Raw genomic sequence first — 17,997 nt, forward strand, 5'->3', positions numbered from 1 at the left:
TAACATTAGGTATCCAGGTTTGAAAATTGTGGTCACAGACCCATTAGAAAACTACCATGATTCCACTTGGTTTTTAAAAGGCACCTCTATATGTAATATCTGGATTCCTTCTCTCTGCTCCGTAACATTGGATGAAGCCTCTGAAAGAAGGAGTTAAACACAGGACTTCTTTTATTTCTATCTATTTTAATAAGTTGTTCAAATTTCAATTCCTGGAAATGTGACTCTTGTTTAACCAGACAGATTTTAAAGTAAATTTAATCTTTATGAGTGAGTTTCTAGGCATGTGATAGCCCAATTGTGGGCAACCTGCAGCCCATCAGGGTAATTCGCTGGCGGGCCGCCAGTTTGTTTACATTTTCACAGCCGCCTGCAGCTGGGCGAACCGTGGCCACTGGGAGCTGTGGGCGGCCGTGCAAATGTAAACAAGCTGTCAGGCGGCTCATCAACGGATTACCCTGACGGGCCGCACGCGGCAAGCATGCTGCAGGTTGCCCACCACTGCGATCAGGGCCAGCTTCAGTGTTTTTGCCGCCCCTAGCGGCGGGAAATTTTTTTTAAAAAAAGCCGTGATCGGCGGCAGCTTTACCGCCGCCGCTTCATTCTTCAGCGGCAGGTCCTTCCCTCCGAAAGGGACTGAGGGACCCGCCGCTGAAGAGCCGTACATGCCGCCCCCTTTCCGTTGGCCGCCCCAAGCACCTGCTTGCTGCGCTGGTGCCTGGAGCCGGCCCTGACTGCGATAGCCTATGTGCAGGCTGCGCTGTGTGGTTCAATTTAATGTAAAAAATAACCTGAAAAAAGTTAAAGAAAAGAAAACTTATCTCAAAAAGAAAAGGTTAATACATAGGGCCAGATTCACCCTAGGTTCTACGTTCGCTTATGGCAGCACACACCTGGTGGCAGTAAGTACAAGACCATTTCAGCAAAATGAAATGAATTCTTTGTATTGGTCTTCATTGCAGAGGACATGGGGGAGATACCCAAATCACAGCTATTCTTTTTAGGAACAAATCTGTACTGTCGCACACCGATGGGTTGATAGTAGAGGTTTTAGAACAAATTGAAAAATTAAACAGTAATGAGTCACCAGGACCAGATGGTATTCACCCAAGAGTTCGATTGAACTCAAATATGAAATTACAGGACTATTAACTGTAGTATGTAACCTATCATTGAAACAAGCCTCTGTACTAGATGACTGGAAGGTAGCTAATGTAACACCAATTTTTAAAAAGGATGTGAGAGGCGATCCTGGCAATTATAGGCCAGTGAGCCTAATTTCAGTACCAGGCAAATTGACTGAAACTATACGAAAGAACAGAATTATCAGACACATAGATGAACACAATTTGTAAAGGGAAATCATGTCTCACCAATCCATAAGAATTCTTTGAGGATGTCAACAAGCATATGGATAAGGGAAATCCAGACAATATAGTTGTATCCGTATTTTCAGAAAGCCTCTAACAAGATCCCTCACCAAAGGCTCTTAAGCAAACTGAGGGTATGTCTACACTATGAAATTAGGTCGATTTTATAGAAGTTGATTTTTAGAAATCGATTTTATACAGTCGATTGCGTATGTCCCCACTAAGCGCATTAAGTTGCCGGAGTGCATCCTCACTACTGTGGCTAGCATCGACTTACGGAGCGGTGCACTGTGGGTAGCTAGCCCACAGTTCCCCCAGTCTCCACCGCCCATTGGAATACTGGGTTAAGCTCCCAATGCCTGATGGGGCAAAAACATTGTCGCGGGTGGTTTTGGGTACATGTCATCATTCCTCCTCCCATCCGTGAAAGCAATGGCAGACAATCATTTTGCACCCTTTTTCCAGGGTTACCCATGCAGATGCCATACCACAGCAAGCACGGAGCCCGCTCAGCTCACTGTCACCGCTGCTGTTGTGGGCAAGTCTACTGTGGGGGCTGCTGTGATCCAAGTAGCCAATGCAGTCATTGACGTTCTGTTATCAAGGGTAGTGACTCAGGGAAATGTGTGGGCCTTTTTAGATTTTAGGTGCATCATATTCCTGTCCTTTGTCACTGGTGAAGAAGTCTTGCAGCCGTACATTCCAGTCCGGTCGGCTCTGTAACACCCCATAGCACTTCTGTGGTTGACACATGTAACAGTTCCAGGGCTCTTGCTCTTTTGCCTTGGCCAAGGTACCTTGCCCTACCAGCACCTCCAAGCATTCGACACAGAAGCACCTGCAGCAGCTGGCATTGCTACACAGCAGCAGCTCCTTGCCTTTGCAGCAGACGGTGCAGTAGGACTGGTACCCATCCTCGTCAGACATGTAGCTTGGCTAGGGGTTCTGGGAACGTCTTCCCTGCCCGGCTCCTAGCAACCTCCAGGGCATGGTGTATGGCTCCACCACTTCCCCTGCAACTTTACTCTCCTGCTCCCCAGCGATGAGCGATGAGCTCGGGGGATCCGTTCTGGTCCTCCTGGGTGCCTTCGCAGCAGACTGTGCAGTAGGACTGGTACCCGTCCTCGTCGGACAGTGCAGTAGGACTGGTACCCATCCTCGTCGGACAGTGACGAGCTCAGGGGATCCGTTCTGGTCCTCCTGGGTGCTGCTGGTAGACCTGGTACTGCTGCTCTAGGAGGACTCCTTGGAATCCTCCTGAATGAGGTCGATTGGGGTGCCTGGACAGACATGGCCATCCTCCTCTTAGAGCACTGAATGGGAGACAGAGACTCCAGGTCATTCTCTTCTTTAAGTTTCATCTCATGGAGATTCAGTCCTGCCTGGAATATCATGCGAGCTGGAGGCTTCTGCCTCAGGCTGCTCTCCCAGCTGGCAGCACCGCGCAGTAGCACCTACCCCAGCCTACCCCTTGCTCCCATGGCTCATGAAGCCTGGACAGTAGTAAGGAGCAGTTCAACTACAGGCTGGGCAAGTGCAGAATGGTGGTAGAATGTGCCTTTGGACGTTTAAAAGCTCGCTGGTGCTATTGGTCAGACCTCAGCGCAACCAACATTCCCATTATTATTGCTGCTTGCTGTGTGCTCCATAATATCTGTGAGAGTAAGGGGGAGACGTTTATGGCGGGGTGGGAGGTTGAGGCAAATCACCTGACGTCCGATTTTGAGCAGCCAGACACCAGGGCAATTAGAAGAGCACAGCAAGGCGCACTGCACATCAGAGAGGCTTTGAAAACCAGTTTCATGACTGGCCAGGCTTTGGTGTGACAGTTGTGTGTGTTTCTCCTTGATGCAAACCTGCTCCCTTTGTTGATTTTAATTGCCTGTAAGCCAACCACCCTCCCCCCTTCGAAATAAAGTAACTATTGTTTTGAAACCATACATTCTTTCTTTATTAATTAAAAAAAATGAGATAACGGACAAGGTAGCCCGGGTGGGGTGGGGGAGGAGGGAAGGACAAGGCCACATTGCTTATTGTAGCCACACTAAAAATTAAACTGTTTGAATGACAGCCTTCTGTTGCTTGGGCCATCCTCTGGAGTGGAGTGGCTAGGTGCCCGGAGCCTCTCCCCGCCTCACCCTCCCGCGTTCTTGGGCGTCTGAGTGAGGAGGCTATGGAACATGGGGAGGAGGGTAGGCGGTTATACAGTGGATGCAGCAGGGGTCTGTGCTCTTGCTGGCTTTCCTGCAGCCCCAACAGCCGCTTCATCATGTCCGTTTGCTCCCCCAACAGACGCTTCATCATGTCCGTTTGCTCCCCCATTAGCCTCAGCATCGTGTCCTGCCTCCGCTCTTCACGCTCACTTAATTCTTTCCTGGCCTCTGCCACTGAATGCCTCCATGCATTAAGCTGTGCCCTATCAGTGCGGGAGGACTGCATGAACTCGGAAAACATATCATCGCGAGTGCGTTTTTTTCGCTTTCTAATCTGCAATAACCTCAGGGATGGAGATGATAGGGGGAGCGTAGAAACATTCTACGCTCTACGATTCTGGAGGGACTGCATGGTCACCTGTGCTGCTGAGTGCTGCTGAGTTCGCCACGCTGACCAAACAGGAAATGAAATTAAAAAGTTGCCGGGGCTTTTCCTGTGTATCTTTCTAGTGCATTGGAGTTCAAAGTGCTGTCCAGAGTGGTCACAATGGAGCACTCTGGGATAGCTCCCGGAGGCCAATACCGTCAATTTGCGTCCGCACTACCCCAAATTCGACATAGCAAGGTCGCCCCACACAGCGATCAGATCCAAGACTTCCCGATCAGTCCATGCTGGGGCCCTCTTTCTATTCTGAGATTGCATGGCCATCTCTGCTGGAGAGCTCTGCATCGTTGCCAGTGCTGATGAGCTCAACACGATGTCCAAACAGGAAATGAGATTCAAACTGGCCAGACAGGAAAAGGAATTCAAATTTTCCCGGGACTTTTCCTGTGTGGCTGGTCAGAGCATCCGAGCTCGGACTGCTGTCCAGAGCGTCAACAGAGTGGTGCACTGTGGGATAGCTCCCGGAGCTATTACCGTCGATTTCCATCCACACCTAGCCTAATTCGACATGGCCATGTTGAATTTAGCGCTACCCCCCTCGTTGGGGAGGAGTACAGAAGTCGAATTTAAGAGACCTCTATGTCGAACTAAATAGCTTCGTTGTGTGGACGGATGCAGAGTTAATTCGATGTAACGGCGCTAAATTCGACATAAACTCCTAGTGTAGACCAGGCCTTAGAATCTTTAATTGCTTTGTAGGAGTCAACTATCTTTGCTATCTTCACAAACAAAGCTTGAGTACTGTATATTACCAGAAGCCCTAAAATGGAATTACAGCCTTAATTTACATAGGCATTGTGATACATTATTCTATACTAATTAGCTGCTATTCTAGTTGCAGGTATACTAAGAATGTCCAAATTACTAGCATCTAGAGCATAAGTCAAGTGTGGATTCTCATAAGGACAGAATCTCACCATTCATACATTCCAAGTCCTGAAATTGTAGGATGATACATGATCTAGGTAAAAAAATAATCCTAGGTTCTTCTCTCCTCCTACATTTTAAATTCACCAGTCATGTCCCATGTTCTCTCTCTTTTGTTTTCCTTCTCAGTTCTTTCCTTCATATGCACATTTTTGGTCTTTTACTCATATCTCATCCCTTGTTAAAAAGTTTGAAATTGTTAGCTGTTACATTCCAAAAGTATGAAATAAGATTTTATTATACAGTTTTCTGATATCACTTTCTTCTTATCCTATCAGTACTGAAAAGTGATAAGGAAGTAATTTTTTTTAATATACTTCTTTCAGGCTCCTTGTATTATAATATGATTGCCAAGTGCTTTTAACTGTTACTGTTATGAGATAAGTGCTTTCATTTAGAAAATTCCATAGGAATGGAATGAGACATAAAATGCATGTCAAATGAATTGACTAGAGTTAGTTTACAATTCACATATTTTAATTTGTTTGGTTTCCTCTCTGTTCTCCATTAACAATCAATGACATTGCAGTGTATAAGACACTCTTGATTAACACATTTTAGTGCTAACCAAGACTAAATACTCCAAATGCCACACTTGTGCCAGCACATTCTGCTGAGGAGCATAAATATGTAGCTTATCTTATAAAACTCAGATAGTCTATGATCAATACTTAATAAAAAGTACTTTCCCATTCAATCATATTTGAACAACAATTAAACTCTACACATGTCTATGCTTTATTTTTGGCGAAAGTATTTGAGAGCTGTACTTTGGGTAAGGCAAATCAAGTAAATCACACACTAACTAGCTTTTACATAAAATGGCTTGTACCAAACTCTCAGCATATATAAGTGAGAGAACTTCTCTTGATGGCCTTCTCTGGTAACTAAGTCTCTGTTTCATAAACAGGAATATGTCTGTGTGCTTCAAATGAGGTCCCCCTCTAAAATTATTTGAGTTTGTTTATATTTGTTTAGAACTGTCTGACAAGGCCTCCCACCCTAGAAGTTTAAATATGGCAACAGTCAGAAGTTTGATCAAGTTAAGAATGTAGAGTGCAACATTTAAAATAATTAAAAATAAAAATCTAATGACTATAGCTCCCTTCTCCAGACTTCAGTGTTTCTACATCTAAGATTCAAAGACTAATCATCAGAACAAATAATAGTTTTTCAATTAAGGTCAATGCTTTATCCTCATCAAAGAATTACTGGACCTATTCCACAGTAAGAAAGAATAACTGCAGTGCTCTGAATACACACCTGGTAATCTGCATACAAAACCCCCTTTACACTTACGTACAATACTTCTCTAGGATCTTACAAACAGGATCTATTGCTGCTACCGAGGCTATTTCACCAGGAATTTGAGAAGTAAGTAACACTAATTTCAATAACAGATGATTTTATGGAATGGTCCTATTGTCGAATATGTCTCCCTTTGCAGCAAATATAATGATTATTTCTCACTCAAGAAGATCCAGCAAGTGGGAGAGGAAAAGGCCGAACTATGTACATGATAATTAATGGAGATTTCTGAAGCGGTACAATTTAAAAAGTACTATGAAGTATATATATTTTAAATCAGTTGAAGAGTTGTCACTTTAATTTTGAGTGAAAACATTACACAAAATATAACTAATCATTCCAAATATGATTTGAGCTGGAGCTAGTAAGGTCAGGAAGGATCACATGAACTTTTTTTTACCCATGCCTCTAAAATTCAGACATTTTGAACATAAACATTGAGAATAAGAACACATTTCTGAAAAATTAGCAATGTCCCATCCAACACATGAACAATTCATTTCTAGGAGCAATGCCGGCAAGTGACAACTAAGAGCCTCAGCGATCTCTCAGTTAAGAATCACTATTGCTGCTACAGCTATTAAATATATTATTAATTATTATTATTATTATTATTATTATGAAGAAGCTAAAAGCATTAACTTCATCAATAGAATTTTGGTATATGAAACTGATCTCTTAAGTCCAATGGAAAGTACAACTGTCAATTTATGCGAAGGACAGGATTCACCCCTGAAGAAAATGGCATAATTTATAAACTACAAAACATCAGCAAAAAACAACCCACAACCAACCAAACAAAAAACAAACCAAGCACCCCTTAGCAGCCTTCAGAAGACACTGTAATGCCACTGTTGACATACAGTCAATATCAGGCTTGTTCACCCCAAAGAGTACATATATTTCCCTCTACATAAGAGTCAAAAGCTCAGAATAGGTAAAGATTTAATCCAAGCCTTACTTTGCCTCCTCTCCCTCAATAGATATTTATAAGGTATTTGTCATTTAAGTGCCTTCCCTTCCCCTAATACTGTTCCAAAACTAGCAGTGGGTTTGTGGCTGCTTGAGATTGTATTTGCGGTGGGGGGAGCATGGGCACAAAGCTTATTTAGTTACTCAAGCTGAGCAGTTTTAATTTGTTTTAATAGTTGTGCGCAATAAAACCATTACTATAACTGCAGGATGGCATTATCAAAGCCAGCAGACATCTTTATCTTTTTTAAAATTGACTTTATTTCTGGTATTTAGAGAGAGAGAGGAACACACACACAAACATACACCTACACTATTTTCAGACCTTTTGAGGTGCTCATATCCTCTACTTACAGACTGAAGATGGGTTTCATTTATATTTTCATACTTAAAATATTTTAAAAATAAAATATGAGGTTACAGGAGCAACGACACAAAGGCCCTGTTTCTGCGAAAAATTAAGCATGTGCATAACTTTACACATGTGAGTAATCATAATGGGCTTAAGTCTTTGTAGAATTGGGGCAATTACATCTACAAATAACTACAAACATTCCAAAGTTGCTCTAAAAGGACAGATGAGGATTCTTCCTATCCTATTGTGAAGCCAATCCCTCCTGACTCATTCCTAGTGGAAAGTGCGTGTCAGAATCAGCTATGTGTGTGAGAGGATATTCTAGAGGTGGAAGGGGGCAGACCTGGAGCATGATCTGCTCAGCTGATCCCTGGTTGGCAGAATGGCCCCCATCATGAGACAGTTCTAGCTGGTGTAGGTTAGAGTGACCGACTGCTCTGGCTGTTCCAACTTCCGGGTAGGTTGGTTTGGCCCCCTGCTATCCCCAGAATCAGGGGGATGTAAAGGTGCTCAGTGTAGTTACCTGAGAGTCTTTATTAACCTATCTCTTCACAAAACAATATACATTTTATATCCTTCCACAGAAGCTTGTAAGCTATTTGCTTATTAAATGTATATTGTCTGGCTTTTTGTTTTGAAACGCAAAGAGGATGTGAGTTATCATTAGCTTTGAATTTCCTAGCTTGTTTTAGTTAGTTTAATTACCTGAGTGCTATTTAAACTTAGCTTTTTGTAGTCAATAATAATACCATGGAGGAAAAAAATATGAAACTTCTTTTCACTCATTCTTCTTCCTGTAATAATGCTCTATCAGAGCATTAGGTCAGCTCTGCTGCAGCACAACAGAGCTAAAAATAGTGCATCCATATAATACGGCTAATACAGAGAATGGGCAGCTGCCACTAGATGGCATGACATCCTTATATTATTTTGCTTTCTTTTTTGCTGCTTTTTCTATAATATAAAAGCAGTATGTAAAATTTGTCATTCAAACTTGCTGTCAACGCATTCTGACACTTCAGAGATGACCAAGGTCAGCCAATCATCCAGATATTGACAAACATGGATCTTTTTCCTTCTCAGGTGTGACGCTAATACTGTGAAGCTCTTTGTGAAGACAACAGGAGTTGTTGTTTTGTTTTATTTCTGCTTGTAACTTTTGATCTATGGGCTAAGTGCTTTTTTAAAATTAACATAATTTCTGCCAACTCCTGGGCATTTTGTAATGATACCTGCAAACAGATATCTGCAAAATCTCTTCCATCACTACACTGAACAATTTGGCTCAGATTCTGGGTTAGCAGGTGAAACACAAGGCTTATGACCAGGTTCAAGACTTCTGTAGCTCTTCTTGTGGCTGTGAATCCTGCAATCAGAACTCCACCTCCCTCTATGACTCTGTGAAGAGGAACTCCATGTAGATGACCTGCTATCACTCGGAGAGACAAGGTGGGTGAGGTAATATCTTTTATTGGACCAACTTCTGTTGGTGAGAGAGAGAAGCTTCTTACACAGAGCTCTTCTTCAGATCTGGGAAACTAACTCAAAGTGTCACTGCTGATTACAAGGTTTGAACAGATAGTTTAGTATAAGTAGTTAACACATATTTCAAGGGACCATTCAATGTGAAGTGTAAGCTCGAAAGCTTGTCTCTAGCCAACAGAAATTGGTCCAATAAAACATATTACCTCAACCACCTTCTCTCACTAATATCCTGGGACCCACATGGCTACCACAACACTGCATACTGCTATCACTCATGCATACAGAACAAAAGTACTTAGTAAAGATTTCTGATTGCCTACGAGAAAAGTATCCACCAACCCCCTATTTGGGGAGGAGAGTGAAGATATACCTTTCAGACACACCTAGTACTCCCGTCTCATGCCTTCAGTGGGAAAGGAGAATGAAGATCCTCCTCCACATTCTCCTGGTTTTTGCCCCTGTCTTTCACAGGAGAGAACCTCCCCATCCTCACCTGCTCCCCACACTCCAGTCCTGGACACCCGGTTTACTCATTTTTCAGCAGGAGACCACATATGTGAACCAAAAATTCCTCTCAACACTTGGATAAGTGTAGAAAGTCTGTCTCTCCACTGTGGCCCAAATTAGGGAGTTACTCCAGCTCTATAGCTGCATTTACTTCTATGGGCTGCATGGCAATAGCAGGCACAGTGGGAAGAAAAATAACTGGATCCTGGTAGAAAGGAGGCAGACAGATCATTTATATGAGCTCTCCATTCCTGGACTGAAATTGTTAGTTTGGCCTTGCATACCAGCTTGTTATTTACCACAGGTAAGCATACTGCACTGCTAGTGTCCAAAGCACCAAAGGTATAATTTCACCGAGATCAAACCTTAAGGGAAGGCAGAGTATGCATTGATTCCTTTGCTTGTTGTTATGCACTAGGGGCAAGAATTTCAAAGGTATTTAAATGTATAAACATGCAGATTGGTACTTGGTGAGATTTTCAAATGCACCTAGGTGCCTAACTCCCATTGACATCAGGCCCCTGAATAGTTTTGAAAATCTGACCCTCTGGCTCCACTTTGCATATAGCTAGACATGAACAACAACTCAATTCTTACAACAAAATATCAATATAATTCTAACATTTCCTCATAAGAGGTTATTATAAAATATATTAAATAATTTTTAAGCTTTAACCATAAAATAGCACAAATTCTTATCTTTGAAATTGTGAAGGAGTGATACTATATTCAATGGATTTCTTATTATTAGTCAAAGAGGTCACTTGCTTGCCTCCTATATATTTTTCTTAAAAATAACTATCTTTTAAATATTGTACACATGATGCGTAATATAATTTAGAATAGGCCCTTTTTTACACAGCTTCAAATAATGCACTGAAGCTTTTCTACATCCTAAAATGTCTGTAATCATAATTTTTCTGAATACCTGAAAAAAACCCGGTGGTACAGGACCTACTGGCATGCCATCTCCTGGGGGAATGTTTCCTAGCACTGGACTGGGAGCTGCTGCAGCACTCTGAAAAGAACAAAGGAAAAATAAACCTTTGTCATTGCATGGTAGGCATAAAACCAAAAACTACTGTGACCAAAATGCAGTACGGCAGAAAGTAAACTCTCTGGATATGATATAATTTTCATTGTTTACTCTAAAGGTAAACTGTAATTCAATAACAGTCTCATTTTATACACATGAAATGGTTAATTTTAGTTCACAAATATACGTTATTTGAGGAGAGGACTGACAGACACATTCATCCATTAAATGTATCATGACTATGTATATATTTAATGTTTGTATTATATATATTTATAAATGTATGTGTGTGTCTCTCTCACACACGTATAAATATATGTGGTATTAAAAAGTTAACGTATACAATCTATTTGAAATTTTCAACCACTTTTAACTTCAGCAGACTTAATATTCTTTTAAAATCATACCAAGCTTCAAAACAATGGATGCTCATGATTCTACCAGTCCAACAAATAACCACCATGATTAATGAGAATAATTCTGGTTAAATTTTTTGAAAGGAAAAACAAAAAGAGGAAGGGGGAAAAAAGTATTTCTAAGAAACGAATCAGAGGATGAAATTAACTACCTTTGCAAATCCTACAAATGGAATAAGCAAGTAAGGAATGTAGCTCCCAGCAATTTACAAGCAGGAGATCATCACAAAAATGGAAGCCAAACTGTTATTGTTGTCATGTATTAGAACTTCAATTGCTTTTAATTTCTAGCAGCTTTCTTTCCTGCAGTACATTCTGTTAGGGTATGGGGCTGAATCACCTTCAAAGACTTTCAGTCTTTTGTGAAAACACTCTTAGGAGCACAGAAAGTGTGAAGAGCCATTTTCAGGTCCTAATGATTTGCCAATATCTGCCCGGTGGAATACAAATTGTATTGATGGTTATTAATTTAACTGGCCAAGGAGGTCATTTTTACATTTAATAACCAAATTAAGTATATATGTACATTATATTTTCAGGTCTATTTAAGGAAATGTATAGTGTAATGCTGGGAACATTAGAAAACTGAATTTGATTGGTATGGCATGTAGATATGCTGACGTTTTTAGACTGAACAAAAAATAAATATTCAGTTAGTTACGTCAGATTTTGCAATGGTTCAAACCACTCTTTAGAAAAAGTTCCTCAAGTATGATAACCAGTACTATATTTAGTAACTAAACTGTATGTTACTTTCCAACAAGGGACCAAAGAGGCTAGTAAAGTCTGCACACACAGAAGCAAGTCCAAGCTATAAGAAGTACAGTACAGTCAGAACGGCTACAAGACTTTGATCTTGATTGCACTGTTGACATTAGTTGCCCAGTGAATTATTTTAGTAAGTTCACAGATCCTGATTCTGGACTCTGTAATAGGTTCAGCAAGGTTGGTGTTATAATACTTTACTCTTGCGATTGACTACAAAAGTCAGTTATATGTACCTGAGCTAGCAAAGGGATTTGGGTCACAAAACATTTTCATGCAGGACTGCCAAAAAGTAATGGAGCTGTGATCGGGTGATATTGTATCAGACTGCAGTGGATAAACAGGGGTTACTTACTAGTAATGTCTTTGGGGATTGCTCTGTGCATTAATGGGATTTGGTACCTCTAGCCTTAAGCTGTAGAATTGTATAGAAAACCTACATCCATTGGGAGGAGGGGGGTGATTCGATGACCTCATCAACCCTGTCTATGTAATACAGCATACCCCCCCAGCCCACCTCTGTTCCTTTTCCCAAGCCCACAAAGTCCTGAAATACAAAGAACTCCCAAAGCAGAGGGAAAGGTGGCTGTACAGTGTGAATACACAGAGACAACCCTTGAAGAACAACAGTTATTAGTAAATAACACTTTTTTCTTTTTTGAGGGCCTCTGTGCATTCCCACTCGCAGGAGATTAGGAAGCTGGGTCCCCCATTAGAGGAGTAGTTCTAGGCAAAATGATTTGTATCATATGATGCTTAGTGTGCCTTGCCACAGTAAGCATATTGCAATTCTACGTCCAATAAATAGTATTCAGTGAAAATATGAACAGAACTCCATCTTGCTGCTTTGAAAATCTCTACAATTGGGATCAGTCTCAAACAAACTACAGAAGCAGCAGTAGCCCTAGTGGTGTATGTGTATCCTTAACCCTAGAAGTACTGGTTTTCTGACTAAAGAATAACAATATGCTTCCTAATCCAGTGTGAAAGAGTGTTCACTAATAGGTAGTCCATTACACCTTTTCCAGTAGGCAACAAATAATCTGTTAGTTTTCTAAAGGATTTAGTCTTGTTCAGGTAATAATACAGGGGCCTTTTCACATCTGAAGAGCATATATGGGACTCTCCTGGATGGACATTAGGTCTGAGGAAGAAAACAGGAAGGGTAGCAGATGAAAATCTCAGACCATTTTAGGCATTATGCTGGGGTGAAGTCTCATAATGATTTTTTCGTTGTGCATTATTATATGGGCTGGAGAGACACTGAAAGCACTGACTTTGCTGACCCTCTTAACAGAAGTAATGCCATTTTGATAGCCAGGTGTTCTAAGGAAGTTTGATACATTGGCTGATAGGATAGGTCCATCAACATTGTTAAAACCAGGCTGGGAAGGGGCTTCTAGTAGTAGAAAAGTCATTAGTCATTCCCTTAAGAAACTTGGAGACTCAATATATATATATATGATACACAGATAAACTTGGTAGAGTCACCTTTAGGAAGTTACCACTAAACCCTGTGATTTCAAATGCTAAAGATGCTCTAAAATCGCAGGGACTTTTGTCCATGATGGGTTTATTCTTTATCCTTTCCCCAACACAAAAACCTTGTCCATTTAAAATCTGTACCACTTCAAGGTAGAGTTCTGTCTAAACTGTAACAGTCCTGCTTGAACTCTGTGAAAACAAAGAAAGCCCATGGCAGTCAACAGACTATATTCCTCCATGCAGCTAGGTGAAGCATCTCTGGGTTTGGATGAAGAATTCTCCCTTATTGTTGAAAAAGGAGGTCCAGGCACAGAGGAAGATGAATTGGTTGTTCTCTGATCAGCTGGAGAAGCCGTCTATCAATATTACAAAGGCCACATTGGTGTTATAAGTATGATGTTTGCTTTGTCCTCTCTGATTTTTCTTATACTCTGGGCATCAAGGGAATGGGAGGGATGACATGTTGATTGCTGTAGAAGTGAGGGATCCATAGAGTTAGAGAGGTTTAAGAGAAGTGAATTTTTCATTGCTTTGCTGGATGTGGGCACATGGAGAGAGGGGGTAGATAAGTCTGTTAGTGTGCATATTGGTTCAGGTAGCTTGTGTAGCTTCTTGTCTGAGTATCCTACTGCAGCTGCAATCCTATCATATGCTGAGAATGGGGTGGTGGGAAAAAGGGAATTCCTTTGGTGGTGGTGATAAGGGGAGGAAAGGAAAAGATATATAATCTTGTGTGACATTCTGTACTAAGAGTAAGGCAAGGTTAAGATATTGGTCTCAGTTCTGTGGCTGCAGGAGTGCATGTTGTTGGCTGGGGAAACCAGCTCTTTATTTCATGCTGTTTAAAGCACATTTAATTAATTTAATTAACTCATTTAATTAAGTTAATTAACTTTATTAAAGTCATCCATGATTTGATTATGGACCATAACGTTTCTGGGTGCAGTTCAGTGTGTTGGTTTTAACCTACAAAGCCCGAAATGATTTGGGATCTGGTTACCCAAGGGACTGCGTCTCTCCCTATGTGACACTACCTCAGTTTAAAAGAAGGGGTCTTGACTTTGGAACTCACCCACCAGGTCTGCCAGAGCTCCATTTGTTATGCTTACAGGCATACACTACAAAGCTCATCTTTTCTCTTATGTTTCTGGGGTGAGAAGGGGTTAATAGGCCAGGAGATAAAGCAACGGTAAAGTCTGGGATATCATGGTGGCTACTTTGGCCATTATTTGCTTATGGTGTTCATTAAGTGTTCATCCAGTGTATGACTTGAAATTGTAAGAATATTGTTTAAATTATTGTGAGGGACCTAAAGCCACTGTTAGGCCCTGAAAAAATCTAAATAAATACAATGAAAACTGCATAATGTACATGACAGAAGATGTAATTTAAAGAAGATAGCAATGAAGTCACAACAATGGAATAAAACAGATTTTCATTGTCTTTGGCATAATGTTTTTCACTCTAAGAATGTATGAAGAAATATATCCTTAAAACTTACAACAAGCAAATCAATAAACAACCACAAAATGGGTTGCATGAAAATATTCTGATTTAACCTATTTCTGATGAATTATTCAGAAATCCTTTTCACAGTTCCACTGCAAACCATAGCTTCTTTTTATATGCAATACAAGTGGTACATCATTCATATTTCCATTTGTTTGACATTTTAAATATTTGCAATTTGCTTTCCCTGCTTTTCATAAGAAGATGAAATGGGAGAATTTAAATTATTTAATCTCTTCATACAAGAGTATTTCTCTTTAAAAACAGAAAACTTAGGTTTGGTTTTATTTCAAGTTACTGAGTTTACAGTGTCTCTTTACACTTAATAATTAAAACAGATTAAAAAATGCCAGTTGAATAAAAAGTAGCCAGAACATTTATTTTTATCTGCTTGGTATACCCAGGCATCTCCAGACAACATAAAAATAGATGAAAATATGCAAAGATTAAAACTAGTCTCTATGATCAGTATCTGTTGATGGTCATTGTTTACACCAGGGGTCGGCAACCTACGGCACACGTGCCAAACACGGCACGGGAGCCGATTTTGAGTGGCACGCTGCCTGCCCGGTGAGAGGAGGAGGGGCCGGAAAGCGCCACGCTGGGGGAAGAAGAGGGGGAGGAGGGAAGCTTGGCTGCCGCAGGACCAAGCTTCTGCCTCCTGCCTCCGCAGGGGACAGCGGTGGGGGGGGGGGGGGTCCCGGTCCCCAGCCCCACTCAGTCCCCCCCGCCCACCGCTCTCCCCTGCGGGGGCAGGAGGTAGAAGCTTGGTCCTGCAGCAGCCAAGCTTCCCCCCTCCCCCGCTTCTTTCCACAGCATGGTGCATTCCGGCCCCTCCTCCTCCCTCCCCTCCCTCTCCCTGCCGGCGATGGCCCTTGCGAGGGGGAGGGAGGTGGAGCAGAGCCGCGCGGCAACGTGCTCGCTGCTCTGTAGAGCAGGCAGAGAGAGGTAGGGACGGGCCTTGGGGAAGGGGGTGGAACAGAGCATATCCCTCCCAGCCCCCTGCCTTGAGCTGCTCAGGGCAGGGGGCTGGGAGCACCCCCACGAGCCGAGCACCCCAACCTTCTGCCCTGCACCCCCAACCCCTCTGCCCTGCACCCCCCCACCGCAACACACACCCAGCCTTCTGCCCTGCACCCCCCCAGCCTTCTGCCCTGACCTCGTCACCCCCAACACCCAGCCTTCTGCCCTGCACCCCCACACGCCCCTCCAGCTCTCTGCCCTGACCTCCCCCCAACACCCAGCCTTCTGCCCTGCACCTCCACACCCCTCCCAGCCCTCTGCCCTGACCTCCCCCCAACACCCAGCCTTCTGCCCTGCACCCCCACACACACCCCAGCCCTCTGCCCTGAACCCCCCCACACACACCCAGCCTTCTGCCCTGCACCTCCACACCCCTCCCAGCCCTCTGCCCTGACCTCCCCCCAACACCCAGCCTTCTGCCCTGCACCCCCACACACACCCCAGCCCTCTGCCCTGAACCCCCCCCCAGCCTTCTGCCCTGCACCTCCACACCCGTCCCAGCCCTCTGCCCTGACCTCCCCCCAACACCCAGCCTTCTGCCCTGCACCCCCACACACACCCCAGCCCTCTGCCCTGAACCCCCCCACACACACCCAGCCTTCTGCCCTGCATCTCCACACCCCTCCCAGCCCTCTGCCCTGACCTCCCCCCAACACCCAGCCTTCTGCCCTGCACCCCCACACCCCTCCAGCCCTCTGCCCTGACCTCGAGTCGCCCCCAACACCCAGCCTTCTGCCCTGCACCCCCACACACCCAGCCTTCTGCCCTGCACCCCCACACCCCTCCAGCCCTCTGCCCTGACCTCGAGTCGCCCCCAACACCCAGCCTTCTGCCCTGCACCCCCACACACCCAGCCTTCTGCCCTGCACCCCCACACCCCTCCAGCCCTCTGCCCTGACCTCGAGTCGCCCCCAACACCCAGCCCTCTGCCCTGAACCCCCCCACACACCCCCAGCCCTCTGCCCTGAACCCCCACACACCCAGCCTTCTGCCCTGCACCCCCACATGCCCCTCCAGCTCTCTGCCCTGACCTCCCCCCAACACCCAGCCTTCTGCCCTGCACCTCCACACCCCTCCCAGCCCTCTGCCCTGACCTCCCCCCAACACCCAGCCTTCTGCCCTGCACCCCCCCACACACCCCAGCCCTCTGCCCTGAACCCCCCCACACACACCCAGCCTTCTGCCCTGCACCTCCACCCTCCCCCCCCCCCCCGACTTATAGAGAGAGACCTTCTAAAAACGTTAACATGTATTACCGGCATGCGAAACCTTAAATTAAAGTGAATAAATGAAGACTCGGCACACCACTTCTGAAAGGTTGCCTACTCCTGGTTTACACTAATTTTCAACAATAATAATTTAACTTATAAAGTACATAAAGCAATAAAGTCCTAATGAACTACTTCACTAATTTACTATGTGCAAATATTTGAATCATGCTTACCTAATTATCCATAGAGAACCATATATTGCATGCTTTTCATTTTCTGTTGCTATTACAATAAGTGGTGCACTATGGCTGCAAGAGAATACTGTGAGTGTGATTCAAAATACTTATGTAAAGAAAATAACTGGACTTGAGTTAATCCATAACAATCCTAACCAGATTTATTCACTAATTTGGCCATTCAATTTTAGCTTTTCTTGTTTACAACATAACATTTATGATTTCATTCTATCGAAAGTAAGTCAATGAAACTTGATTTAAATAATAGGCTGCTATTGTATCAAGAAGGAAATTTTTTCAGAGAAGTATCTTACTCGGTTTACTTTTGTCTAAGTTGAATTCTATGGTAGAAGAAGATATAGCAATTATAGCACCACAAATTCACATTATGTAATTTAACAGAAAATATGTTTAAAACCTTATTTAAAATATCTGTACAGCGAGCAGGCCTGATGGCCTAGAAGTAATGATCTGTATTGCCATGTGGGAGTTCTAGATTTAATTCTGTGCTCTGGTCTCTCACTCCCTAAACTTACCAAGACTAGAAATATCACTGAGGCATTGGTAAGGCTAAGATTTTGTCACGCATATATTTAGTAAAAGTCACGGACAGGTCACAGGCAATAAAGAAAAATTCATGGAAACCCGTGACCTAACCATGACTTTTACTAAAAATATGCTTGACAAAATGGGGAGCTGTGGGGTCCCCACACCACCCTGGGGGGCCCCAGCTCAGAGTTCTGGGGTCCCCCCACTGCCCTTGGCTCCGAGCTTGGGGCACCCCCGCCACCCGT

The 17,997-nt window shown here is 43.3% G+C and overlaps 1 protein-coding gene across 2 annotated transcripts in view; it reads right to left on the minus strand.

Moving 5' to 3' along the window:
- Window positions 1-17,997, minus strand: part of SSBP2 (single stranded DNA binding protein 2) — a 284,138-nt gene that overhangs the window by 54,265 nt on the left and 211,876 nt on the right. Inside the window, exon 5 of one of the 2 annotated variants that reach the window (XM_065406923.1) lies at window positions 10,451-10,540. The exons of the other annotated variant lie outside the window; for it this stretch is intronic. Within the exon in view, the coding sequence (XP_065262995.1) occupies window positions 10,451-10,540 (90 nt within the window). The remainder of the gene's footprint in view (window positions 1-10,450; window positions 10,541-17,997) is intronic. 2 annotated transcript variants of the gene reach the window in all.

The sequence above is a fragment of the Emys orbicularis genome, chromosome 6 (genome assembly GCF_028017835.1).
Source record: "Emys orbicularis isolate rEmyOrb1 chromosome 6, rEmyOrb1.hap1, whole genome shotgun sequence".
Taxonomy (NCBI): domain Eukaryota; kingdom Metazoa; phylum Chordata; order Testudines; family Emydidae; genus Emys; species Emys orbicularis.